The sequence below is a fragment of the Bufo bufo genome, chromosome 8, assembly GCF_905171765.1.
Source record: "Bufo bufo chromosome 8, aBufBuf1.1, whole genome shotgun sequence".
Classification (NCBI taxonomy): Eukaryota; Metazoa; Chordata; class Amphibia; order Anura; family Bufonidae; genus Bufo; species Bufo bufo.
In genome coordinates this window covers 26,786,067-26,813,718 of record NC_053396.1, presented here as the reverse complement: position 1 = coordinate 26,813,718, position 27,652 = coordinate 26,786,067, and the positions used below count along the sequence as shown (strand labels likewise).

Below are 27,652 nucleotides of genomic sequence, written 5' to 3'. Positions count from 1 at the left end.
TGGCACTGGAACTACACAGCGCCACCCACCGAGTAGTGGCCAGGCCTGGTAACTGCAGCACTTGAATAGGGTAGTTCTCATAACGCTCAGCCATTCACCAATGTTGCTGACCACAGTGCCTGGGGTTGGGTCTGTAGGCCTGGAGTGTGGCCAAAACCTCTCTGATCTGTTAATCCCAAGAGCGGCAACACATCCTGTAATATACAGACCGACTGCAGGACGCACACCAGCACATCCACGTATGCACAGAGGAGCAGGAAGGAGACATACACCCAGAGGACACCCCGCTGCCAAAATAGCAGCCGCAGTTTAGATTGTGATGTGACGGAGCCGTCGCTTCACCCGGCGCAGTGGAGCGGACATGAGACTTCGCACTTGTGTGCTAATGAATGGGAGCATTCACTGAGGCCGTGCAGATTATTAAGGGTTTACTGCTCCTATAGTAACCCGTCCGTATCACCGGGTGCCGAATAGCCGCTCGGATAAATCCTAATGCCTTTTGCAAGTCTGTCTGAACTGCAAAAAGAAGGTGAATGGAGGGGGCCGACTACAGCGGTCCCTAAGGCCAGGTTCACACCTGAGCGTTTTACAGCGTGTTTTTAGCTGTTATTCTCATCCGTCAGAAGGAGAAAAAAATAAAAAAACAAAAAAATAAAATAAAACACATATCCTATGCATACGACCATATGAATTTTGCGTTCCACAAAACACAGATGACGTCAGTGTGCATTCTGTATTTTGCGGAACGGAGCAGCTTGCGTACAATAATAGGACATGTTCTACTTGTTTGTGGAACGGACATACGGAAACTGAATGCACACCGAGTCATTTGCGTTTTTTTGTGTGGCCCCAGTGAAGAAAATGGTTCCGCATATGGACCGAAAAAAATAAAACAAACACCATTTGTGTGCATGAGTCTCAACTGTTGCAACAGGATCCCTTTTTTTGTGTTTTGCTCTTCTGACAGATCATAAGAATGGAAAACTAAACCGTGATGTGAACTCAGCTTTAGGCCTCATGCACACAACCGTATGTATTTTGCGGTCCGCAAAAAATACGGATGACGTCCGTGTGAATTCTGTATTTTGCAGAACGGAACAGCTGGCCCTTTATAGAACTGTACTATCCTTGTCCGTGACGCGGACAATAATGTTCTATGTTTTAGCGGAATGGACATAGACCCGGAATGCACACAGTAACTTCCGTTTTTTTGCTGACCCATTGAAATAAATGGTTCCGCATACAGTCTGCAAAAAAACAAAAACAAAACTGGAGACTGAAAGAAAAAATACGTTTGTGCGCATTAACCCTTACTGTGACGCTGACTGGGGGGGGGGGGGGGGTGCAGGGTGTCGAACAGCCACCAGTCAGAAAACAAATGGTTAACCCAACTAACCAATACACAAAGGACTTATGCCATGATTGAGGTTTAAAAAGATAATAAATGTAAAATTAAACATGTAGAACATGAAAACTTCTTCCTAACAAAGCCAGAACCAGCCCTGCACCTCACATGGATCCAGAGATCTCCCCATTCATTGCTCTTCTAGCTTTAGGTGGGGGTGTCCTTTCTGCTGCAGCTCAGGTGAGGGGTGTCCTTTCTGCTGCAGCTCAGGTGAGGGGGTGGGGGTGTCCTTTCTCAGGGGGGGAATGTCCTTCCTGCTGTGGCTCTCGCTTTAACTGCCACAGCTTGTAACAGAAGATAAGGCTGGTGGCATTTGAAGATTTAACCTGAGCATGTGCGACCACCATTGCAAGGTGGAACAGAGAAATAGGGAAGAGAACCAGCAGCAGGTGGCGCTATACAGATACATTTTATTGAATAACTCCGTAGCTATACAACATTTTTAATTACATGCAATTACTAAATTATTCAGGTGCTGGTTTGTAAAACGTAGAATATTTTTTCTGGCACAAACCCTTTAAACCGTACCTGTTTGTAGACTTCCCCCTTCTCCAGTTTGGTAATCCTGTCCCACTTCAGGTCTCCATTCCCGTCCACTCGTCGGAAGGGCCTACACAAAACAATAGGGCTTAATTTTAGCTCCACAGGGAAACCATATTCACTCCTTATTATAGCGCTGCCATTTCCCCTGCCGTCTAGACTACGAGCGATGAAGATGCGAGCAGGAAACCCGTCCTAAACCTGGAGGAGCTGAATCCGTCTAAGGCCGGGTTCACATCACAGCTTCATTTTCAGTCCTTCTGATCCCTCAAAGAAGCAGAACAAAAAAAGGGAACAAAAAAGGCCTGCACAGAGGACCTTTTCTTCTGTCTAAAAAAAACGGAATGCTTTTTTTCCCCCGGCATTGAGATAGTCTGTCGGAAAACAACAAGTGTGAAAGTAACCTAAAACAGATGCTAAAATACAGGATCCGTTTTTCTTTTTCTGCTCTTCAGACGGAAAACGAAAGGGTGATGTGAACCCGGCCTAACAGTCAGACAGCCGTCTTCTGGCACAGCGGTGAAACAAGTCCTGAGATGCTGCCCAGAGAGTGCGGAGGCCTGGCACGGCGCTGGGTAGTCATTTAATAGGATAATGCCTGGCACAGATGGGTCATTCTGCTGAGTCAGCAGCTCCCATTGCACAACCTCAGATTAGGGAGCGCGCAGTAATATATACCGGACAGTCCCAGAATGTGGAAATGGTCACAGACGTTATACCGTAACCTCACATTTGCAGTTTATGCAACTGAACCAGACAGTGATGCAAGTTACCCAAACAACTAGCTCTGCTATCCATCAGTGAATATACATCTGACATCAGCACTGAGCTTGACAAATACCGATGAGTCATGTAACAGTAAGCGTGCATCAGACCAGGGAAATAAAACAGGGATTTACGTAGTTTACTAGTCTGTCCAAGAGGCTAAGGGTACTTTCACACTAGTGTTAAACTTTTCTGGTATTGAGTTCCATCCTAGGGGCTCAATACAGGAAAAGAACTGATCAGTTTAATCCTAATGCATTCTGAATGGAGAGTAATCTGGAGGTCTTCAGTTCAGTCCCTCTTACGGTATTTGGCCGGAGAAAATACTGCAGCATTTTCCCCGGCCAAAATTCCGGAACACTTGCCGGAATGCTGGATCCGCCATTAATTTCCATTGAAATGCATTAATGCCGGATCCGACATCAAGTATTCCGGAAAAACGGATCCGGTTTCATGGTCATGCGCAGACCTTTAAAAATGCAAAAAAATTAAATAAAATACCAGATCTGTTTTTCTGGATGACACGGGAGAAACGGATCCAGTATTACAATGCATTTGTCAGACGGATTTGCATCCGGAAACAAATGCTATCCGTTTACATATGGATTTCCGGATCCGGAAGGCAGTTCCAGCAATGGAACTGCCTGCCGGAATCCTCTAACGCAAGTGTGAAAGTACCCTTAAAGGGGTTGGGTCAACTCAGCCATTGGTGGCATATCGCTAGGGTAGTACTGCCGGTCCCCATCTATCTCTAGAATGAGCCCCCCCCCCCAAAAGTGAATAGCGTGTTCACCGGTCACTGTTTTCACCTATATTTGGATCTCCCTTTGAAATGAACGGAGGGCAACCGCACAAGCGCTCTCGTTCACTTTGGGGACTTTGTTCAAGAGAGGTGTGGGTTCCAACTCCTAGTGCTATGCCACCATCGTCCTTTTAACTCCTAGTGCATATTTGATCCTTTCGGGGACAGCGACAACTGAGACAGGGTGCCCGCAAAGTTGAGGCTGATCTGGCAGAGAATCGGCAATATGCATTATAGATAATAGGGCATCCAGATTGCATCTGTCAGTGACGATCTGGAGAACAGCCTGCCGGAATGGATGAGAGTAGCCTTAGCTGACCCTGACCATTTCACGCTTTCACCACTGATCCGAGTAGCATGCACTGCTACACTTCTGCTACTCGACAGGGCAGCACTGGCGCTAGACGGTCAGGGCCGTGCTCGAGATGTGCGGCCCTGCAGCACTCAGCTTTGGGGACACCCCGTTTCAGGTGGAAGACTTGTATGAATCTTTGCAGGCAACCCCCCCCCCCCCCCCCTTGTAGGCATATAATCCCCTTTCCAAGCATCAAAGCTGCAGTGAGAAAGGATCAGATATGCATTAGGGGTTAAATCTCTTGTACTGACAAACAACGTAAAAAACTCCGCTTTATTTCCCCGCTTACTGTTACTTGCATGGCTCGCTGGTATCTGGCGTGCTCTGTGCTGATGGTGTCAGACGTCCATTCACAGAGGGATATCAGAGGTAGCCATATGGGTAACTTTATCACTGTCTGATTCAGCGGCATAAACTGCAAACGTTGAGGTTACGGTATAAACCTCTGCCATTATTTCCACATACTGGGACTGTCCTGTACACGTTCCCTGGTCTGCGGATGTGCAATAGGAGCCCCCAACTCAGCTTCAGGGGCCCCCCCCCCCGTTGCAGGTACAGACCTCTGCTTGAGGATATGAATTGATTCGCTCATCTCTAGCACTAGGAGACCCAGCAATCGGCAGTATTCTGCATGGGAACTCAAAAAAATAAATAGTGCTCAATTTCCCTACAGTGCCCCCAGAGGTGAAAACAGGCATTACACAGATCCCATTTAAAAAGGGAATCTCACGAGGAAATTCACCAGACACCATGCCTTGTAGGGCTCGCTCAGCTGAATGTAATGATCACTTAGCAATCCCCTTCATTCTGAAGAAAAATGAGTAGATAAGTGCACCTAGTTCACTCTGTGCACCCCTGCCGGGTGAGAGGACTATGCGGGAACCTGTATTAGAATTTTTTCCCCCAGGTCAGGCAAGTGGAGGGGAAGGGATATTTGGTTGCCAGGGAAAAAAATTAAAATCACTGTATGACAAGAGAGCGTCTGCAATATCCTAATACACGACGTGCACCAATTGTTCTTGTTTTTCCTAAGAACTCTGCTTTCAGACATTGAATGGGACACTCCATGGGTCACTTCCAGAGAAAATCTCTGGTGTGTACAGTAACAAACCGTGCCCCTGTGTTTCCGTCACATGCCCAGGGCATGTTTCCATTCCCTGACAGTGAACCAAGATGGTTCATATTCACTGATTGCAAGCAGCGTGAAGAACGGAGGAGAAGTTCTTACAATAAATAGGCTTTATTTGCTTTAACCGGAAAAACCTGTTAAGCAAGAGCAAAATTGTACCGAGTCTGATCATTTTTTCACCCAATGCTGGCTATGAGAGTTACACCGCATGCACACGACCGCAAACTGCGGATACTGGCGGCGTGCATCCCAAAACTGACAATAGGACATGATCTCACTTTTTTGCAGGACGGGAGAACACAGACGCGGACAGCACACAGTGTACTGTAACCATTTTTTTGCAGCCCCATACGATCCTCATTTTTTGTGGATCGGACGCGGACCAAAAACACGGCAGTGTGAATGGGGTCTTAAACCTCAGTGGTTTCACGACCTTCTCACTCAATGGAAACTTACTTGATGCAGTCGTTGAAGAAATGGGGTTTGTCTGCTTGCACAATCACAACATCAAAGAAGTCCCTCCAGTCCTTGCCCACCATGTACTTCATCCCCTTGTCTCTGCGCGGGAGGAGAATGGATTATTATTCAGGATTAGGCTACATGCACATGACACTATGCGTTTTGCGGATCCATTGTAACAATGCCTGTCCTTGTCTGCAAAACAGACAATAGGACATGTTCTATTTTTTTGCGGGGCTAGGGAACGGAGCAATGGATGCGGACAACACACGGAGTGCTGTCTGCATCTTTTGCGGCCCCATTGAAGTGAATGGGTCTGCACCCGAGCCGCAAAAAATGCGTCTCGGATGCGGAACCAAACCATGTTCGTGTGCATGTAGCCTTAACGACACAAAAATCACATGTCTGCACGAAAAGCTATTTTGCAATGGAAACTTTTTCAAGAAAAAACACCATACCGCGTGCAGTTTGTCTTAAAGGGGTATTTCCATCTTAGACTTTGGGGGGTATCCAATGTCCTGATAGGTGCCGCCTCTAGTACCTGCAAAGTGCCAGAGGACGCACTCCATTCATTCCTAAGAGAGTGCCGAAATTAGCCAAGCACTGGCTTGTCTATTTCCATAAGGCTACTTTCACACTTGCGGCAGGACGGATCCGACAGGCTGTTCACCCTGTCGGATCCGTCCTTCCGCTATTTCGCCGTGCTGCCGGACCGCCACCATTGACTATAATGGGGACGTGGGCGGAGCTCCGGCGCAGCACGGCGAGAGCCGCCGGACTAAAAAGTCAGACATGCAGGACTTTAGTCCGGCGGCTTTCGCCGTGCTGCGCCGGAGCTCCACCCCCCATTATAGTCAATGGGGACAGAGCGGCGGTCCAGCGGCACGGCGAAATAGCGGAAGGACGGATCGGACATGGTGAACAGCCTGTCGGATCCGTCCTGCCGCAAGTGTGAAAGTACCCTTAGCCCTATAGAAGTGAATGGAGCGGCGGCCACGCTTGTGTGGTGCGCTTCACCATCATTTCAATAGGACTTAGTTCCCATACAAATGAGTGGAGAACGGCCGGTGCGCCCTCCAGGACTTTGCAGGCTCCGTTCTAAGTATAGATGCACCTATCAGACAGACAGTGGGGGCATATCCTAGCAATGAGCCCCCAATGTCAAAGATGGGAACAACCCTTTAAATCTTAAAAGGAGCATTCCAATGGTATTAAATAAGGGCAGTTCGCTAGGATATACCATCTCTTACTGTTTATGGGGGTCCGACAGGATGACGGAGCAGCAGTTAAAGATTTAAACTGCGCATGTGCGACCACCTCAGTGAGATGGACAAAATATAATATATATATATACACACACACACACACACACACACACACACACACACACACACACACACACACACACACACACACAATATATCAGAATTCTCTAGGCTAATGCCTGGGGGCCAACGGCTTCTGCCAGCATACAGCGCCATAATCAGATTGGCCATTTAGTGGGTGCCCCCCAAAAACCTACAGATTCCCCAACATTGTGCTTTCTCAGGAGGAACATACCGGTTAAGGCCTCATGCACACGACTGTTTGGGTCCGCATCCGAGCCGCCGTTTTTGCAGCTCGGATGCGGACCCATTCACTTCAATTGGGCCGCAAAAGATGTGGACAGCACTCTGTGTGCTGTCCGCATCCGTTGCACCGTTCAGTGGCCCCGCAAAAAAAAAAATATATATAACATGTCCTATTCTTGTCCGCAAAACGGACAAGAATATGCAGTTATATCAATGGCCGCCCGTTCCGTAAATTGCGGAAGGCACACGGGCGGCTTCTGTTTTTTGTGAATCCATGGTTTGCAGACCGCAAAAAAACGGCACTGTCGTGTGCATGTAGCCCAACTAAGATTTCCTAGCAATGCAACGTGAGAGACATCAACTTACACAAAACTGAAAGGACTGTTCGTGATTAGGAAAAGTTTACGGCCCTGACTTGCCAAGCGGTGCAGGACCGCGTATGTCTCGTCCCCGCGAAGGATGTATTTTTCTAGAAACATGAAAGGTTGGATTTTAGATTTCATTTACATGCACAGAAACAGAATTTCCAGGAAAACAAAAAACACACACTAGAACGAGTCCATCTCCAAAAAGTTGCAAAATTGCGTTTAGTAGTTTCGGAAAGGTGGGCGACAACCAGTTTACTGTATTTTTCACCCCATAAGACACACTTTAGGGGGGGGGGGGTGTCACTGCATCTTATGGGACGAATACCAATGAGCACTTATTATGGAAGCGCTCATTAGTACCAGAGGAGCGGGAAGATGTGACTGCAGAGCTCCCCAGAGTCACATCCTTAGGGTCCATTCACACGTCCATAAGGGTTTTGCGGATCCGCAAAACACGGACACCTGCAATGTGTGATCCGCAATTTGCGGACCGCACATCACAGACACTAATAGAAAATGCCTTTTCTGGTCCGCAATTGCGGACAAGAATAGGACATGTTCTATTTTTTTTTTTTTCAGGAACGGAATTGCGGATCCCGAAAAAAATGGATCCCAAAAATGCGGATTCGCATCCGTTCCAGCCCCATTATAAGTGAATGGGTCAGCAAATTGTGGAACGAATGCGGACCCAAATTACGGATGTGTGAATGGACCCTTACACTGAGGCCATCACTCAGTGCCGACATGTGATGTACGGGGTGGGGAGTGGATATCCAAACATGCAAGAATGCAGGAAAACAAACTTTTAGTCTGGGTGTATTAGTGACCCTTAGAGGCGACGACAAGTTTAGCCTCAGGATTAATGAGTGACCCTTGTGAGGATCAGGCAAAGGAGGTTACGTTCATGTGCTCCTGAAAAGGGGCATTGTTGGAAGGATTTAGCGGACATTCCTCACCCCCACCCAACAATGCCCGAGACATTGGCGGCCTACAGAGACATGAAAACAAGCACAAGGATTGGTTTCGCTAGAGGCAAAAACCCAAGAGTGGATGTAGCAGAGCTGTGTTTTCCAGATGTGGTTCTGGTGGTATGTGCGATCATTGGTTTTACATAGGGCTGCAGGTTATCCTGTGGCATGACCTCAAAGTCGAGATCTACAATACTTAAGAGACATGAACACAAGCACAAGGATTGGTTTCGCTTGAGGCAAAACAAACGAGCGTATGTAGCAGAGCCGTGTTTGCTAGATGTGACTTGTTGCCACATGCAATGGTTAGTTCTCCATAGGGCAGTTTATCCTATAGCATGACCTCAAAGTCGAGATCTATTGAGTTCTTGAACATTTTCCGGTTACCGAGACCAGACGAAATTCACCTCCTGCTCTGACCCTCTCCATGCTTTACACTGCAGCTGTTTAAGCTCACCAGGAAGCCATTGCATGGAGGGACGATTTCCTTTACAGCAACTACGGACTACAAAGCATCAAAACCACCAGAGATATAAAACAACAAACGCTACATACTCCTTGGGGGTGGGAGCATCCTGGAAATTATATGCCAAGCCGGCAAAGAGTTACCTGCCAAATTTAGCTCTGCTATATCGGTACTGGCCATGTCCTACTTTACCAGATCAGGCAGGTCATTTGCAACCACTTTAAATTATTAGTCACTCACCGAGATCCTGCATGATCCACTTGTACATCAATCCCTTAACGTGGACATCGCGGATGGCATCCTGCAAGAGACAAGTGCAAAGCCCGTTACACAGCGGAGGACTAGAGCGCGGGCTCCTTACGCATCTGAAGGGGCGCAGGTTGGAGATCTCAAAAAATAAAATAATTGAAAAGTAAAAATTAAAGAAATAATTTAAATAAAAAAATAAAAAAGGGTATGGCGTAGACTGGTGCCTGACAGCCCTCTAATACAGGTTATATTTTGGCATGATGAGATACATTAGATACACCAGATGGACCTGGGGCGACCCAACGTTCGCACCAGATGCAGGCAGTTTTATAAAGCTGTGTTTTTTGCCACCTAAAACAGGAGACCCCCAAATGGAATTAATTCCTAATATTGTCAATTCCTGGACACGAAACCGCCCCACAGGGAGCTTTTTCCACTTTTCAGCGACTTTGCAGTGTAAGGCTCCATTCACACGGATCCGCAACACACCCGCCCGGCACCCCTATAGAAATGCCTATTCTTGTCCGCAGCTGCGGACAAGAATAGGACATGTTCTATCTTTTGCGGAGCGGCGGACCCGAAGATCGGGTCCGTGCTCTGCAAATGCCTTACAGACACAAACCCGGCCCTTTCCCCAACGACTAAACACCACAACGAGAACCTTTATGTTCCTTCCAAGATGCTTCCCGTTTGCTCAAAATAGACGTGGACAACACAACTTATTATCCCGCACCCCATGTTTACATCCTTAAAAAGTCTGCGCCTTTAATGTTGGGTTCCTTACAAGAAGCTCTTGGGCCCCTGCCCAGAAGATCAAGTAAGTAGTCACGTATTGTGGTATCCATGATAGGATCCCCCTCTTGACGCTGTCTAAGGGTACTTTCACACTGGCGTTTTTTGTTTTCCGGTATCGAGTTCCGTCCTAGGGGCTCAATACCGGAAAAAAAACTGATCAGTTTTATCCTAATGCATTCTGAATGGAGAGCAATCCGTTCAGCATGTATCAGTTCAGTCCCTCTTACGTTTTTTTGGACGGAGAAAATACTGCAGCATGCTGTAGTTTTTTCTCTGGCCAGAAATACTGATCGCTTGCCGGGTCGGTATTAAATTTACATTGAAGTGTATTAGTGCTGGATCCAGCATTAAGTGTTCCGGCCAAAACGGATCCGGCTTTCCGGTCTGGACATGTGCGGATGAAACCGGAGAGACGGATCCGGTATTTCAATGCATTTGTCAGACGGATCCGCATCCGGATCTGTCTGACAAATGCCATCAGTTTGCGTCTGGATTGCCGGAATCTTAAGGCTACTTTCACACTTGCGGCAGGACGGATCCGACAGGCTGTTCACACTGTCGGATCAGTCCTTCCGCTATTTCGCCGTGCCGCCGGACCACCGCTCAGTCCCCATTGACTATAATTGGGACGGGGCGGAGCTCGGGCGCAGCACGGCAGTTCGCGGTGAGAGGCCACCAGACTAAAAAGTCGGACATACAGGACTTTTAGTCCGGCGGCCTTTCGCCGTGACGGTCCCCATTATAGTCAATAAGCAAAATAGCGGCACAGCAAAATAGTGGAAGGACGGATCAGACAGGGTGAACAGCCTGTCGGATCCGTGCTGCTGCAAGTGTGAAAGTAGCCTGAGCACAGGGGACCTCATGGCTGGTCTGTCTCTAGCAACTAATCCAGGTTTCACTTTTCCAGATATTTAAAAGGGCATCTGTCAGCAGTTTTGTACCTATGACACTGGCTGACCTGTTGCATTGTACTTGGCAGCTGAAGACATCTGTGTTGGTCCCATGTTCATATGTGTCCGCATTGCTGAGAAAAATTGTGTTTTAATATATGTAAATGAGCCTCTAGGAGCAACGGGGGCGTTACCTTTACACCTAGAGGCTCTGCTCTCTCTGCAACTGCCACGCCCCCTGCACGGTGACTGATTGGGTCAGCTGTGATGACGTTTACACTGCCTGGTGCCATCAGTCACAGCGGAGAGGGCACAGCAGTTGCATAAAGAGCCGAGCCAAAGTGGACAATAGCAGAAACAAGCTGAAGAACATACCAGACAGGTCACCATGGACCAAGATCTACAGCCAAACGCTCCGACCTGGAGATCACACCCATAAATCACCTCCTTGCTTAATTAACTGTAACCCATTGTGTTCTGCTCCATTGAGCCTCCAGCACGATGACTTTTTAGGGCAAACACACAGGTGTGAGAAGAACGTGACACTAGATCTCCTGTGGCAGCTGCAAGGTAAGGGCAGGGTCAGGGATTATCTCTACCCCAGGCAAATCCCTCAGGAGGTTCATGGAAAGATTACTGAATGTACGACTGCTCTGCAGAGCATCGCATACAGGCAGAAGCTTGCAGATTGCAATGCACGAATATATAAAATAGTATAAAGACACAAACAGAATATAAATTGTATATTCACATACGCACACAAAACACAGAGCCATGCTTGCGCAGGATTTCCTCTTATCAACAGGCCACCCTTCTTCCCAGACCCCCACCCCCTCGCTGACGGGGGGGAAAGTCTCCTCTTACTGGTGAGATAATAAACATCTGTGGGACGGTTACATCACACGCCTCACGTTCTGGCACAAAATGTTCTCGTCAGGCTGAGGCACAGTAACCTGCACAAATACTGCGGGGAGAGGGAGGGGGCGCGCAGCAAACCAAAACAAGCACAAGAAGCTTCCTCAAAACCCTTGCCACCTCAGCACTGGTTTCCAGTCTACGCTGGTTTGAGTCAGTTTTTTTTTTTCTTTTTTGGCAAAAAAAAAAAAAAAAAAAAAAGGGGGGTTCAATCAACCCTCTCTCCTTTGTGCAAAACACAGACACTGATCTCATTACTTTACAAAATATACAAAGAAATACTTGACCGTCACCACTGAAACTGAGCTAACCCACCATAGGGGTCCATTCACACGTCTGTTTTACGGAGCCACAAAGACACGGACACCGGCAATGTGCGTTCCGCATTTTTCGGACCACACATCGCCGGCACTAATAGAATATGCCTGTTCTTGTCCGCAATAGCGGACAAGAATAGGGTATGTTCTATTTTTTTTTTTTCGGGAACTGAAACGCGGACCCGGAAGTGCGGGTTCGCATTTCCGAATCCGGGCAGCACATTGTGCGGCCCCATAGAAATGAATGGGTCCGCAATTCCGTTCGGCAAAATGCGGAACAGAATTGCGGACGTGTGAATGGGCCCTAATTATCACTGATCCACAGGTTAGGGGGGATACAAAAATCGGATCATGGAGGGGGGTTTACACTACTGGGAGTCCCAAGAACAAGGGGTCCCCAAGTCCCCGCTCTGAATGTAAAGTTAGAAGTGAATGGAGTAGTAGACCAGTATGCACACTATGGGATTGATGGCGCACCGGCTACGTCAGTCCTGTAGAAGTAAACGGAGTGGTGGACAAGGACTTGAACTACTGCTCCATACTAAGATGAACTTGAGGACCCCTTGTTGTTGGGATTGCTGGGAGTCCACCTCTACATTCACATCTGTGGGACTGATGGCACAATGTCTATGTCAGTCCTGTAGAAGTGAATTGAGTGGTGGACCACCATGTCTACTACTGCACCATACAGAGAGCTGAACCAGAGGACCACCCTTGTTCTCAGGATTGCTGGGAGTCCACCTCTACATTCAATTTCATGGGACTGATTGAGCATCATCTATATCAGTAGGTGGACCACCACTAGAACAAAGGATCATCTCATCCCCTTTATGAAAAGTATTTACCACTCATACATAAGATAAGCGATAAATATTGGATCTTAGGTGCTCCAACCAGCAATTCCAAGAATGCAAGGTCCATGGGTGCCACCTTAGAATGGAGCGGCAGTGCACGTGCCAGTCCACCGCTCCATTCACTTTAATGGGACTGATGGAGCACTGTATCTACTACTCCATTTGTGTGATGACCATAAATATGAAACAGTTGTCTGGGGGACGAAACAAACTCTGATAAGAGGTAGACATTAAAATTGATTCAATGAGAGATACTTACTGTGACGTCCTTGTAGAGATGGACAGGATCATAATCAATCTCATTGCTGATGAAAAAGTCATTGGCCACGGCCAAGAGGTTCATCTCTGGCAGAGAGAAGATGTCCATGTACTGTTTAACAGCAGGACCCTAGTAGAAGAGACATCACTGGGTCAGAACTAACCGGTAAGACGACCATACATGTCAGAAACCCTACAATGTAATTTATGTGTTGGGCACAGGAGTTCCGAAATGAGTCAGTGGCATCTAATGCCTTTGGGTTGGTTTCTAATGAAGACTATGAAGTTCTTATTCCTGGACCACTAAAAATATTGAACATCTGTCCAAGAGCCATAATGACACCTACGGTATTTTCTCCATCCTTGGTGGCCCACATTGGACACATGCTGGCTGTCCTACCAAAAGTTAATTTTCGCAGGACAGAGTGGTCTTTTCAGATTTTTCATTTCAAACAAGACCACCATTATCAATGGATGCCCAGGTGTCCAAGGCTGCCCAGGGCAGTGGAAAGAGACTGCTTGGTATAGAAAGTTTCAACCATTCAATGAGGACCTGTCACCTCTTCTGACATGTCCGTTTTGGTAAATATACAATAATTCTGGAGAATATTTTCTTAGACTCCAATCCCTATGTTATATCTACTGAAGATGGATGATTAAGCTGATGCCATTATCAAAAGGGTGTGCCCGATCACCCTGCTCTCAATCTATCCATACATTTCTAGGAGGAATAACTAAACAATTGCACAAAGCAGAATTACAAAGCTGGCCATACAGATAAGAGCAACATCAGCCAAAACTACCAACCATCTAATGCAGGGCTCTCCAACCTGTGGGGCAAAACTACAACTCCCCCCCTGCCCCGATAGCTACAGGCTGTTGGGGAATGATGGGAGTTGAAATTTTGCAACAGCTGGAGAGCCACAGGTTTCCCAACCCTGGCCTAAGGTGTATGAGGGCTTCCCCGACCACAGATAATGGGGTGAAATAAGGACCAGGTCTTTAGAGTTCAATATGGCTGAACGCCTATATTAGTACTTTTTAAGGGACTCAAAACCCCACAAAATTTGAGTGACCTACTTCTACTGGATCCATGACTTTGGATACAAAAATGCAAACAAAATTCATATGCACCAAAAGAATTAAAATTCATCAGTAATAGCTATACATACATAACAATTCTCTATAGGGAGTATTTGCCATCTACCCCTGTAGCAGCCATGTTTTTTCTGATGAAAACATTAGGACAGGGATCAGCAAACTTTGGCAATCCAGCTGCTGTGAAACTACAACTCCCATAGCAGTAAAAAAATAAATAAATGGGGGATTCTGGGAGTTGTAGTTCCTCCACAGCCAGAGGTTGCCGATTCCTGGATTAGGAGAATAAACAGCTTGGTCGAAAGATCCGGCCGGTCAGTGGTCCTTACCTTGCCGTAGAACCCGCTGACCTGGTGAAGAGGGATGTGGTGTGTTCCCTGGTAGAGCTCCATCACCTCCTCATCTGGGACCGGCTTGAGGCCCCTAGTCAATGGGGAGGGTGGCAGATAAGATTAACGTCACAATATGAAAGGTTAGGCGAACACACCACACAAAAAGCAACAAACTGCCCAACTACATCCAAAAGCTGTACAAAGCGTGTCCTCGAAAGGGATCGTGCTCATATGCACATGTGAAAAGGTGTTCCCTTGAACATTGAAGGATCCACCATAGAAACGATCCAGCATTGACCACTTACCTGTACACTGTGCCCAACTCAATGTAGTGGTAGGCATCTATCTTCATAAGCAGTCCCTGTGCCAAGACAGTAGGTATCAAATGGTCAAATACAAAAATGACACACAACACTTATGTATAGAGGTTAATATAATCGATTGCCAAAAAAGGCAGGGATAAAAAAAAAATCAAAAGGACAGAACATGAGTGGGAGGGTGGTCCAAAGTAAATGACCTCCCATAATACACAGGCCTCCGTAATCTACAGCAGGAAAGATGGCATCTCAATGTTAAAGGGGGGGTTGTCCAGAATTTTTATATTGATCGCCTATCAGCTGTCCGAAGAGGCTCTTCCTAGGCCAGTAACGTTGCCTATATCGCTCTCGTGGCCTAGGTGCAGCTCAGTCCTAATCAAGTGTATGGGCCTGAGCTGCAATACCAAACAGAGCCACTATACAATGAAGGGCGCTGTGCTTCATAAGCTGTTAGTAGGCTGCAGTCTCTTTAATCAGACAAATGGCAGGGTTGCAGGGAGTCAGACCACCACCGATCCTGAGGATAGGCCATCCGTATTAAAATTCCAGAGAACCCCTCTAATTCATGGCACACACAGGTCAAGCAAGAAACCAGAATCTGCACCATGTGGTTATCATCAGCCGAATCACGACAGTGGCCATCAGTAGCATATAACAGGGCTACAAAAGACAACACAAACATTGCCTCTGGCTATTCTCCAAAATCCTGAGCTCCACTCAGGTTTATCGGATCCATCCCGCACTGATGAGCTGCAATTACCTTATTGATGTCGTAGTGAAGGCCCCTTACAGCAAAGTTGGGCAGATAGTCGTACTTCAAGATTCCCGCTGGGTACTAGGAAGTAAAAAGGCAAAAGTATTAACTTGTGGAAATGACTACCGTCCTTGGTCACATGAAACAAGCAGATTTTGTTGAGCAACAAAGACATCAAGCAAAGGGTCTACAAGGAAGTTCTGAGCGAGGGTTGCCATCAAGAGCGACCACCAACTTAAGTATCACAGCTCAAAAAGGACATTATGAAGACATACAGAGCTGATGACGTTCTGATCTACTGGCTATGGTAACCTTTATACCACAAGTATCAGCAGATCCTACAAAGGATCAAAGGTTTGGCAAGAACCTGGCAACCCCAGAGGTCACTTTCCCTGGAGATAAGGAGAACCAGGGGTGTCTGGTAGCTGATCATCCTCCCACATGGAAAGGACACACGTACACATTATGATGCCTTCAAACTGTAAAATGTATCTCCAGACCCTCCACAAGAATGTCGTCTTGACTTCTGTTTTCTCACTGTTCAAAACATGGAAGGTCTGTGAGCAGCAAAGGACAATGTATGCCTATGCGGCACATTATGGGCCTCCATCTAAGGCATACATCAGGAAATCTTCTTGATGCATACCTCCAACATACACCCTCCATGGAGGAGCTGGAATCGATATCCATCCAAACCACCTCTGGCATTCCTCTCCTAATGTTCTCCTCCATAGGCGGGCAAGCAATTATAGGCAAGATGTGAACGTACCTTGTACTGTTCCACAAGAATTTCCCTGGCAGTGTTGAAGATCATGGAGTGCAGAGCGTTCGAGTAGAGTGCCAAAGTATAGTCATAATCAAAGCCATAAATTTCAATGTCTCCCAGACATACTTCATTGTTAGCGTACATGGTGGAGGAGTTCAGGAGGTTACACACCCCAGGAGGCAAAAGGTCTGCAAATGAAAGAGAAACCAGATACTATGAGAAAAGGAGTTTTTCAGGAATTGTATGGAATTCCTGAATAAAAAAAAAAAAAAAGTTTTAATGGGAATTTATTTTTTTAATTTATTTTTATTTTTTTAAATGTGTTGAGAAATGTTCTCCCATTTCATTTGCCTGATTGAAAGAGCCTTAGGGTACTTTCACACTAACGTTTCTCTTTTCCGGTATTGAGTTCCGTCCTAGGGGCTCAATACCGGGAAAAAAAAACGGATTAGTGTTATCCTAATGCATTCTGAATGGAGAGCAATCTGTTCAGGATGTCTTCAGTTCAGTCCCTTTTACCTTTTTTGGACGGAGAAAATACCGCAGCATGCTGCAGTTCTCTCTCCGGCCAAAAATACTGAACACTTGCCGGAATGCATTAATTTCCATTGAAGTGTATTAGTGCCGGATCTGGCCCTCAGTGTTCCGGCAAAACGGATCGGGGATTGCGGTCTGCACATGCTCAGACCGCAAAAAAATAAATGCCGGATCTTGTTTTCCGGATGACACCGGAGAGACGGATCCGGCATTTCAATGCATTTGTGAGACGGATCAGGATCCTGACAAATGCCATCAGTTTGCATACGTTTTGACGGATCCGGCAGCCAGTTCCGGCGACTGAACTGCCTGCCGGAATCCTCTGCCGCAAGTGTGAAAGTGCCCTAACCTTCTTTCCCAAACCAGTAGAGAACTTCTCACCACTAAAGACCAGTAAGGGACAAGCAGGAATTACTGCACTAGGAAATCCCAATCAAATAAAATCCGCTGGATTCCCCAAAAATAAATAAATCCGGAGAGCAACAATATTCTGACTGCAGGAAATTCCTTTGAACTACTGGGAGTCCCATTCACCCTCCCACAAGCCTTTCAAAGCAAAAATGACATGGCGGTGGGGGAGGGGGGCCGCGAATCTGTACGTCAAGAAGATAATCAGGACCATGTGGCCAGGCAGAGCACAGCATAAACAACAACGTATGGCGGGTTCACACTGCCCGGCTAACGCTACTTACGAACACCCTTTCCTGATAATCTGCCAGTCTAGAGATGCCGCAGGTCACCCGACGACCGGGCAAAGCACTTGTTTAAAGAGGACTTCGCCCGATAATGTGGAAAACTCGGTCCTCGTTTCTTCTCCTCTCTTGATGCAGAAGGACCTGCATTCCCAGTGTGATGCCGCTATTTACCTGCAACGATCGCGCCGGTAGCGCATGGCGACGTTATGCTGGGAGTGTAGGTCCTTCTCCATCAAAACGTAACCATGACTGCTGGGAGTAACTGGTGACATCACCACGCTGGAAGTGCAGGTCCTTCTGCATCAAAACGTAACCATGACTGCTGGGAGTAACTAGTGACATCATCACGCTGGAAGTGCAGGTCCTTCTGCATCAAGAGAGGAGCGACTGTCCCTGGGTGTACAAGTGAATGAGGTGCGTATTATTACTGCTGGGGGTCATTAGTGGAGAAATCATCTGTCCTGCAAGGGGTTGAGATTAATCCAATTTTTTATCCTGTAAAGAAGGAGAGTATGAGCCCCCCCCAACTTCTCACTACCCTTTTACACAGTGGGGGTCTATTATAAAGCCCCAATGTTTTACGCCGGCCTTTGATTCCCTCCTGCGCTGCGGGAGAATGAACATCATTTAGGACGAGGCATAAATTAGGCCCATCTAAGGCGGTCCACGCGTCTGAAGGGAAGATCTACACCTCTCCGTGAAAAGAATAGATTTTAGGCTACTTTCAGACTAGCGTTTAAGTTTTCGGTATTGAGGTCCGTCATAGGGGCTCAATACCAGAAACCAACACTTCGGTTTTGTCCCTATTCATCGTCAATGGGGACAAAACTGAACAGAACAGAGCGCTCCAAAATGCATTGTGTTCCGTTTGGTTGCGCTCCCAGACCGGAGAGCAAACCGCAACACGTTGTAGTTTGCTTTAAGTCCTGGGATTTGGAGCAAGACGGATCCATCATGACCCCCAATGCAAGTCAATGGGGACGGATCCGTTTTCTCTGACAATATAAAACAGATCCGTCCCCCATCGACTTTCAATGGAGTTCATGACGGATCCGTCTTGGTCATGTTAAAGATAATACAACCGGATCCGTTCATAACGGATGCAGACGGTTATATCATCAGTAACAGAAGCGTTTTTGCTAAACGCTGCCGGATCCAGCAACACTAGTGTGAAAGTAGCCTCAGGCTACTGTCAAACTAGCGGCAGCATGGCAGTGCACAGAGAGAGGCCGCCGGACTAAAAAGTCAGACATGCAGTACTTTTAGTCCGGCAGCCTTTCGCTGTGCTGCGTCGGAGCTCTGCCCCCCCCCCCCCCCCATTATAGTCAATGGGGACGGAGCGGCAGTCCGGCGAAATAGCGGCAGGACGGATTCGACAGGGTGAACAGCCTGCCGGATCCGTCCTGCCGCTAGTGTGAAAGTAGCCTTAGTCGTCATTTACGCCTAAAACTGGCGTAAATGTAAGTGAATATGCCAGGCCTCCCGCAACGTCCTGGCTTAAAAATGCAGCATGGCGAAAAACTGCTGCACAAGTGTTTAAGTTGCAAAACAGGGTCTTGTGACTTGTTTTTAACACACCAGCTTTGCATTCCCCAATGTGCACATAAATGGGGAAAAGGCAACTGCAACATTGTTCCAAATGATACATTTGTATCTGCACATATCACACAGGATTCCTCTGAGAGACCTGCAGGCCTTCTACCATTCTCCCTGTATGAAGAATGCAGCAGTATACAGGTTTTCTATAAGAAATCAGTCGAAAAATGGTAAAAGTTGTGCACCTAAAATCGGCAGACAGTGCATGCTTTTACAGCGAGTACGCGGAGAGCCGCCCTCCCAGGAGCAGCACAGCGATACAGATCGCCCTGCGTCACTGCCAGTCTGCCACATCATCAGTACAAAAAAAATAATAGTCCTGCTGAAATCTGATAAGATGATGTTTTTCCCCAAAAGTCAAAGTTTAATAAATACACACAACCAGCCTGGTTTGTACCCCTCCACCCACTCCAGCTGTTCTGAAACTACAACTCCCAGAATCCTCCTTTCACTTCCATCTATGGGAGTTAAAAAAAAAAAAAAAAAAAAAAAAAACAGACCAGCAAGTGAGCATGCTGGGAGGTGTAGTTTCACAGCAGCTGGAGTGCCGAAGGTTGCTGATCCCTGCTTTAAAGGGTTACAGGACATTTACATCACTTGTGGCATAAACAGGTTGAAAGTTTTGTCACACGCCATTTGTGCTGCAAAATTTGTGACATTCTCCCCCCCCTCCCCCCCTTACTTCACTTTTATAAAGGGGCGCGACAAGGGCGGGGAAGCAGGCAGGTCAGCTCATTTTTCATTTTCCTTGCAGAGAAAACGGCCCAACTGTTGCTGGCGTAGATTTAAGTCGGATGCACTGCCTGCCGGAGGAAGCGCCAATCTTCCTCCGGCAGAGCAAAGGGCCGGGGGGGGGGGGGGCGCGCCAGTCTAATAAACGTCCCCCATTGTACCTCTGCAGTATTGAGCGCCTGGGTTTTACGCCAGTCTTTGTTTCCCGCCTGCTTTAGCCTAGTCATAAATTAAGTGCACCAGTGGCGGTCCATGCGGCTGGAGTGAAGACCACTCTAGCCCCTGATAAGGGTAGTTTTTTACTCTGCTTTTGCGCTGTTTTCCAGGTGTAAAAGATATGAAATGCGTCAGGACTCACCACGCCCGTCACTCCTAATTTGCGAGCAGGTGAAAAAAAAATAAAAAGCCTGTGACAAAACATTGTCCGTAATATACAGCGGAGCAAATATCGGAAATGCCTGCTTAGTTCCCGATTATCTGCCAGATCATCCTATAAAATACGGCTACACAGTGATTTTGGGCGTGAAACGTCACACTCCAAAACATCGCAGCGTAGAAGGATAACCATAGAAATGAATGGATTCGCAGCACGACTCGTACATTCGCCTCGACCACAGATTTGCCAAAAATCCAGCAGTCTTGTATTTTTTGAGATTCTGGAGGGGGGGGTGTCAAAGCAAATGTGCCCCCATTAATTTCTATGGGCACCCTGATGCACTGATATTTGGGCGTGCCACACCAAAAAAAAAAAAAAAAAAAGGGGGAGTCTCTCTCCTGAGGGCAAAGAGGGGCTGAAATTCGTCATGCCCCATTCTTCTTCTTCCCCCCAATATCATCTGTAAGGGGAGAACCGGAGAGGCCTGACCGACCCCCATTAGAAGTCAATGGGATCTACTGAAACCGGACAATCCCTTTAAAAGGCCTCTTGCACACGAACGTATTTTCTTTCCGTGTCCATTCCGTTGTTTTTTTTTTGCAGACCATATGCGGAACCATTCACTTCAATGGGTCCGCCAAAAAAAAATTATAATAGAACATGTCTTATAATTGTCCGCATTACGGACAAGGATAGGACTTTTGCATTAGGGGCCAGCTGTTCCGTTCCGCAAAATACGGAACGCACACGGACGTCTGTATTTTTTGTGCAACGCAAAATACATAAGGTTGTGTGCAAGAGGCCTAAAGCATACGAAGGTCGGGGGGGGGGGGGGGGGGGGGGGTGTCTGTGAGCCTGAGCAGATGCAAACAACTCAGCCCCTCCATGTATTACTAGGTTTTCCCCTGCAGCAATAATCATTCATATCTGAATCAAACATTAGGTTTTACACCAGTTACTTTAAACCTAAGGCATGCTGAGACTTGCAGTTCTCAACCAAAGTGTGAAGCGCGCTGTAAAGCCATCGGTCACATATAACCTCCCCCCCCAGCTATAGTTGCATACAGCCGCTGCGGATTTGTTAAAATGGGCTATCTGGTGAAAAGGCTCATTGTGCGGCGCAGGTCACGAAGGTCTATAAGAGACATAACTACAGTAAAGTAATCATCAGGCGGACGCGCAGCGGGCACCATGAGTCAAGCACAGATTTGCTCTTCTGGATCTGAATGCAAACTGTCCCTCCCCATACGTGCTGCGAGCAACGTGGCCAGAGGTTCCCCTGCCAAAACTGTGCCTGAACGTGTCCGCGGAGTAGGACTGGGCACACAAAGGGAGTTGTAGTCCCCAATATATCACAGCGTGCCCTGAAGTGCAAGACAGTCAAAAGCACCATTTGCCTCAATTCGTGCAAACGTCACGTTCTAGCAGCCTCTCCCGGCACGGGCACAGTGGGAGTTGTAGTTCCAAAGTATGTGCTAATCACAGAAGGAAACTCCAGTGAGAAGGAGCCATCGCCTGCTTCTCTTGTGTCCATTGATTTCAAGGGGCAACAGTAGTCCTTTCCTGAAAAAGGGGGGGGGGGGTTCTATTGGGGGAACGCCTCACATCAATCACCTTGAAATGCCTGACTGCTAATGGGTCAGTCACCCCATAAAACACATCCCGATGGCACAGAAGCAAAGTCGTGGCATGGAGGCAAGTGTCATACAGCAACTCCAGGGTCACACTAGTGTATCCGGTCCGGGAAATGCACCAATTACTGTTCCACTGACCCAAACTCACGGCATCATGATGCCGCGAGTTCCTGGCCCGCCGCGGTCCTACTGCACCGTATTCGGATAACACCGTGACTACAGTACAGTAGACCCGTCAGTCAGGTAGGAACTCACAGCATCAAAAATCATTCTGATGCTGCGAGTTTACGTCAAATGCGTCCGTCACACAGAGCGGAGTTTCCCAGACCAAACGTACTTCTTTAAAACTGGCATTAGGGCAAGTTCACGCGGCGGATCGCAATTCTTCACTTTGACACTAAACGGAGCTAAAACCGTGAACAGACACCCGCCACATCCTCAGGCCGGAAACTGCGCCAAGAACAAGCCCCTTCTTGGTGGGAGCAGGGCTTTAAACCTCTGGCACGTGGCCGTGGGTAAAATTTTGGCGCGACAAATTGCACCATGTGAACAGGCCCTTAAAAAAAAACAAAAAAAAAAAAAAAACACTGCACATGAAGGCAGCAAAGAACGACTGCTCGTAGTAATAATCACCGTCTGCAAAGGACAAAAACAAATCACATCCACAGGGGGGCGAGACCTGAGCGGAGGACAAGTGCACACCGAGGACATTCTCCACTATATAAATCACACCCTAGAAGGCTGCACAAGGGGTCCCTATGGATCACTACGAGAAATATACGTATATACAATATAAATAATATAACATGCCGCCATATAAAAACCATACACAACATACAGGGCGGCTACGGAGACAAAAGGATTTGACACAAAGACCACCTGAAGCACAGAGCAGCCCCCGACACAATGATGTACGAGTCACATAGTGGAGCGAGACGTGTGACTGGCTGTGCACTTAAAGGGACGTGTCCTTAAAATATTTACAGGAAGAAAAAAAATATATCAATCTGTCGTACTCCTTACAGACTGATCATAGTGTCATCACCACCCGTTGGGACCTGAACCAGGTGGAATTTAAAGACTAAGGTTTTCCCCATGCACACAACCATACCCGTTATGCGGTCCACACCTGCAGAGTACAGATGCGGTCCACACCTGCAGAGTACAGATGCGGTCCACACCTGCAGAGTACAGATGCGGTCCACACCTGCAGAGTACAGATGCGGTCCACACCTGCAGAGTACAGATGCGGTCCACACCTGCAGAGTACAGATGCGGTCCACACCTGCAGAGTACAGATGCGGTCCACACCTGCAGAGTACAGATGCGGTCCACACCTGCAGAGTACAGATGCGGTCCACGTTGCAGCCACATTTTTTGTACACAGATGATACATGTGCTTTCCGCATCCATATGTCCTTTCCCAAAAAAAAAAAAAAGTGTAACACCCCTGGACCAGGGCGAACTAAAGACAACAAGAGCGCGTCAACCGCAAAACGGATATGGTCACGTGCATGGCGCCTTAATTCAAAATACACAGTGAAAAGAGGCAACAAATGCGTGGAGATGCATGCCAGACAGGAGGGCCGAGCGCCAGACACTGGCGTAGTTGAGGCCAGTTTTCCATACGGGCAGATAGCTGCGCCTCTTGTCTGCCACAGGTAGCCTGATCAATTCCTCCCATTGTATCAGTTTTACCTGTAGAGCTCCTTTAAAGGGGGCTTCTAACATGACAGAGGATAAGTGGCTGATCGCTGGGGTCCTAAAGCTGGGACCTCCACCAAGGATGACAATGGGGGGGGTCCCCATGTTCCCCTGTGGTTGCACATGTATGTTGTTGGTCCAGAACTGAAGAGGATAGCAAGAGCAGTCCTATGCAACTTATGGTAGACCCAAGCACTAGATGGAGCAGCAGTGGACCGGTACGGCCGAAGCTCGATTGGGACTGGAGATGAGTGGGGTCCTAGCAGTTGGACCCCAACCAATCTAACAATGATCATTTCTCTCATGTTCCCATGGACCTTCTAGGGGGACTAACAACCACATAAGGTACAACGACCCAAAACTAGGAGCTGCATCTAGCCCCCTCTTGGTATTGAGGAGCAGCAGAGACAAACAATGTCCACATCCAATGCCTTCTATGGAGACAGGTCACCAGCTGATGAAGAAGTCCCCAGCAGTAGAACCATATAACAAGTTCAACCAGGTGTTCCTCTACAGGTGCCCAATCTCCATCATCTGTTCCCCTAAATTATATCCTGAGAAGGGATGGAGACCCCAATACGGACCCATGAGTGACTACCTTGGAGGTCCTCTACAACAATTGGAAAACTGGTTGTCAAAAACATACATCTCAGCATCTGCTCGACCACCTTCCTTCCTTCGGTGCCCCTAAAAGGGAACTCTACATGTTGAAGGAGGCACAAGCATTACAAGCCACCAAAAGCTCCCACTACCATGCAGCCATAGTGGTCACAGGTTATGACCCCCCCCCCCTCCCTCCCTCCTGAAAGAACTTGGCACATTCCAAGCAGACAGGTAGTCACTTCACCCAGAAATACCACCGATTTTTAATTTTTAACAAAGTTTTTAATACAATTCTGGGTATAATAATAAAAAAATAAAATAAACTGATTCCTAAAGTTCAGTTTCCTGCCCTGCTAGGTCAGAACAAATGGAACTGCCCTTTAAGAAAATTAGTCTAACATTCAAAATACAATCAGACCAGGAGATATATATATATATATATATATATATATATATATATATATATATATATATATATATTTATATTATATATATATATTGGCTTAGCCCAACTATAACTCCCAGCAGTGCAGCATGGATGCTGAGAGTCGTAGTCCCACACCAGCTGCACGGTATACCTTGCACCAGCTTCTTCATCTCCCCGTACCGGGACCACAAGAAGGTCTTGTTGTCAACCTTGGGGGCGGTGGACGAGAACCGGCGGCCAAGGGTGGGGGCGTTGGGCGGGTGCAGAGGAGGCTGAGCCGGGGCAGGAGACCCCGAGGACGGGGCGGGCTGGACTGGGGGAGCAGGGCCTGGAGGTCCATCCCGAGCAGTGCTGTAGGCAGCCGCCGAGGCCGCTCTCCGGGAGGAGCCGCGCAGCAGCCGGTACATCACAGCCGTCATCTCCGAGCAGCTTCGGACAGTCACTGCCGCACGTTGAGCCAAACGCCACAACAAGCTGTGGAAGCCACACCCCCCTCCGCCACCATTATTGGTGCAGAGTCAACAGTGGGGGCGTGATCCACTGTACGATCCAATAGAGAGTGCCAGAACTGGCAAGGGGCGTGGCGTTCAGCGCTCTTGTTGATTTTGGCAGCTGGGTGTCCGCCCCGGACGGCTGCTGTGCTCGTCCCTCTCCAGCAGCTCCCCCAAATATACAGGACCGCACAGACCTCACTGCAGGGGATGTGGGGGGCTCTTCTATGGGGGAGAAGCCATCTATTCTCTATGGAGAAAATTTAAAGGGCAGCTCCAAATGACCTAGAAAACTAACTCCCAAGTGAAATATCACTGAGCCATCGTCTTCTGCACGAGTCCCAGAAGAACCAACCAATATGGCCGCCATAACAGCTACCATACAGGCCAAGCATAAGTAGACACATTTTCCTGCCCCTGTTGCCTAATCACTTTCTATTAAAATCAGTAGAGGGTTATGGGTATTTTCACACTTGCGTCAAAGTTTTCCGGTATTGAGTTCCGTCCTAGGGGCTCAATACCGGAAAAAAATTATCAGTTTTAGGCCTGTTGCACATGAACGTGTGCGCTCTGTGGCGGTATTGTGGACCCCATTTGCATCACGGATGCGGACCCATTCACTTGAATGGGTCTGCAAATCCGGAGATGCGGAACGGAAGCACGGAACCCTACGGAAGCACTACGGAGTGCTTCCGTGGGGTTTCGTCCCGTACTTCCGTCCCGCAAAAAGATAGATACATGTCCTATCTTTTTGCGGAACGGCCGGATCGCGGACCCATTAAAGTGAATGGGTCCGGGATCCGCTGCGGCTGCCCCACGGCGGGTGTACGCGCATTGCGGCCCGCAATTTGCAGCACGGCCACGGGAGGCCTAATCCTAATGCATTCTGAATGGAAAGCAATCCGTTCAGGATGTCTTCAGTTCAGTCACTTTTACGGTATTTGGACGGAGATAATACCGCAGCATGCTGCATCTTTCTCTCCGGCCAAAAATCCTGAACACTTGCCGGAATGCCGGATCCGTTATTTTTTTCCATTGGAATGTATTAGTGCTGGATCCGGCATTAAAATTGCCACATTGACGGATCCGGTCTTCCGGTCTGCGCATGGGCAGACCTTTAAGAATGTTAAATAAATAAATACCGGATCTGTTTTTTTCCGGATGACACTGAAGAGATGGATCCGGTATTGCAATGCATTTGTGAGACGGATCCGCATCCGGATCCGTCTACAAATGGTTTCTGTTTGCATACAGATTGCCGGCGATGGAATCCAGCAACGCAAGTGTGAAAGTAGCATAAGAAAACAGCTATGTAAAGAGCCTCAAGAAATCGTATGAAAGATAAAGGGCGAAAAATAAAAGTAATGTCCGTGAAAATCTGATTATCGGCCAGCTCCGTTCCATCCTGGATGGCGCCATGTGTTTCCATGTAAGGCCTCATTCACATGTCCTCCTCTGATGTCGTGGCAAGGGCTGATGCACACGAACTTATGTACAGTGCGGCCGCCAATTGTGCAAGTTCTCCCACTTAAAAAGATGAGAGAGGCCTGTAATTGTAATTGAGAGACAGGATGGGGGGAAGAACACAGGGAATCACATTGTGGGATTTCTAATGAATTCATTGGTAAATTCCTCGGTAAAATAAGTGTTTGGTCACCTACAAACAAGCAAGATTTCTGGCTCTCACAGACCTGTAACCTCTCCTTTAAGAGGCTCCTCTGTCCTCCACTCGTTACCTGTTTGAACTTGTTATCAGTATAAAGGACACCTGTCCACAACCTCAAACAGTCACACTCCAAACTTCACTATGGCCAAGACCAAAGAGCTGTCCAAGGACACCACAAACAAAGTTGTAGACCTGCCCCAGGCTGGGAAGACTGAATCTGCAATAGGCAAGCAGCTTGGTGTGAAGACATCAACTGTGGGAGCAATTATTAGAAAATGGAAGACATACAAGACTACGGATAATCTCCCTCGATCTGGGGCTCCACGCAAGATCTCACCCCGTGGGGTCAACAATGATCACAAGAACGGTGAGCAAAAATCCCAGAACCACACGTGGTGGACCTAGTGAATGACCTGCAGAGAGCTGGGACCAAAGTAACAAAGGCTACCATCAGTAACACCCTACGCCGCCAGGGACTCAAATCCTGCACTGCCAGACGTGTCCCCCTGCTTAAGCCAGTACATGTCCGGGCGCGTCTGAAGTTTGCTAGAGAGCATTTGGAGGATCCAGAAAAGGTTTGGGAGAATGTCATATGGTCAGATGAAACCAAAGCAGAACTTTTTGGTAAAAACTCAACTCGTCGTGTTTGGAGGAGAAAGAATGCTGAGTTGCATCCAAAGAACACCATACCTACTGTGAAGCATGGGGGTGGATACATCACGCTTTGGGGCTGTTTTTCTGCAAAGGGACCAGGACGACTGACCCGCGTAAGGCCTCCTGCACACAACCGTTTTTTTTTTAAGGTCTGCAAAAACGGG

At 47.6% G+C, this 27,652-nt stretch overlaps 1 protein-coding gene across 1 annotated transcript in view; it reads right to left on the bottom strand.

The window, feature by feature from the left end:
• LOC121009217 (5'-nucleotidase domain-containing protein 2-like) overlaps positions 1 to 25,139 on the bottom strand; it is a 31,752-nt gene extending 6,613 nt beyond the window's left edge. Inside the window, exons 1-10 of the mRNA XM_040442185.1 lie at positions 24,829 to 25,139; positions 16,377 to 16,561; positions 15,614 to 15,688; positions 14,842 to 14,897; positions 14,534 to 14,627; positions 13,108 to 13,236; positions 9,069 to 9,129; positions 7,393 to 7,495; positions 5,453 to 5,554; positions 1,934 to 2,015 (exon numbers count right to left, since the gene is read on the bottom strand). Coding sequence (XP_040298119.1) covers positions 1,934 to 2,015; positions 5,453 to 5,554; positions 7,393 to 7,495; positions 9,069 to 9,129; positions 13,108 to 13,236; positions 14,534 to 14,627; positions 14,842 to 14,897; positions 15,614 to 15,688; positions 16,377 to 16,561; positions 24,829 to 25,096 — 1,155 coding nt within the window. The 5' untranslated portion in view covers positions 25,097 to 25,139. The remainder of the gene's footprint in view (positions 1 to 1,933; positions 2,016 to 5,452; positions 5,555 to 7,392; positions 7,496 to 9,068; positions 9,130 to 13,107; positions 13,237 to 14,533; positions 14,628 to 14,841; positions 14,898 to 15,613; positions 15,689 to 16,376; positions 16,562 to 24,828) is intronic.
• Between the last annotated feature and the right edge of the window lie 2,513 nt (positions 25,140 to 27,652).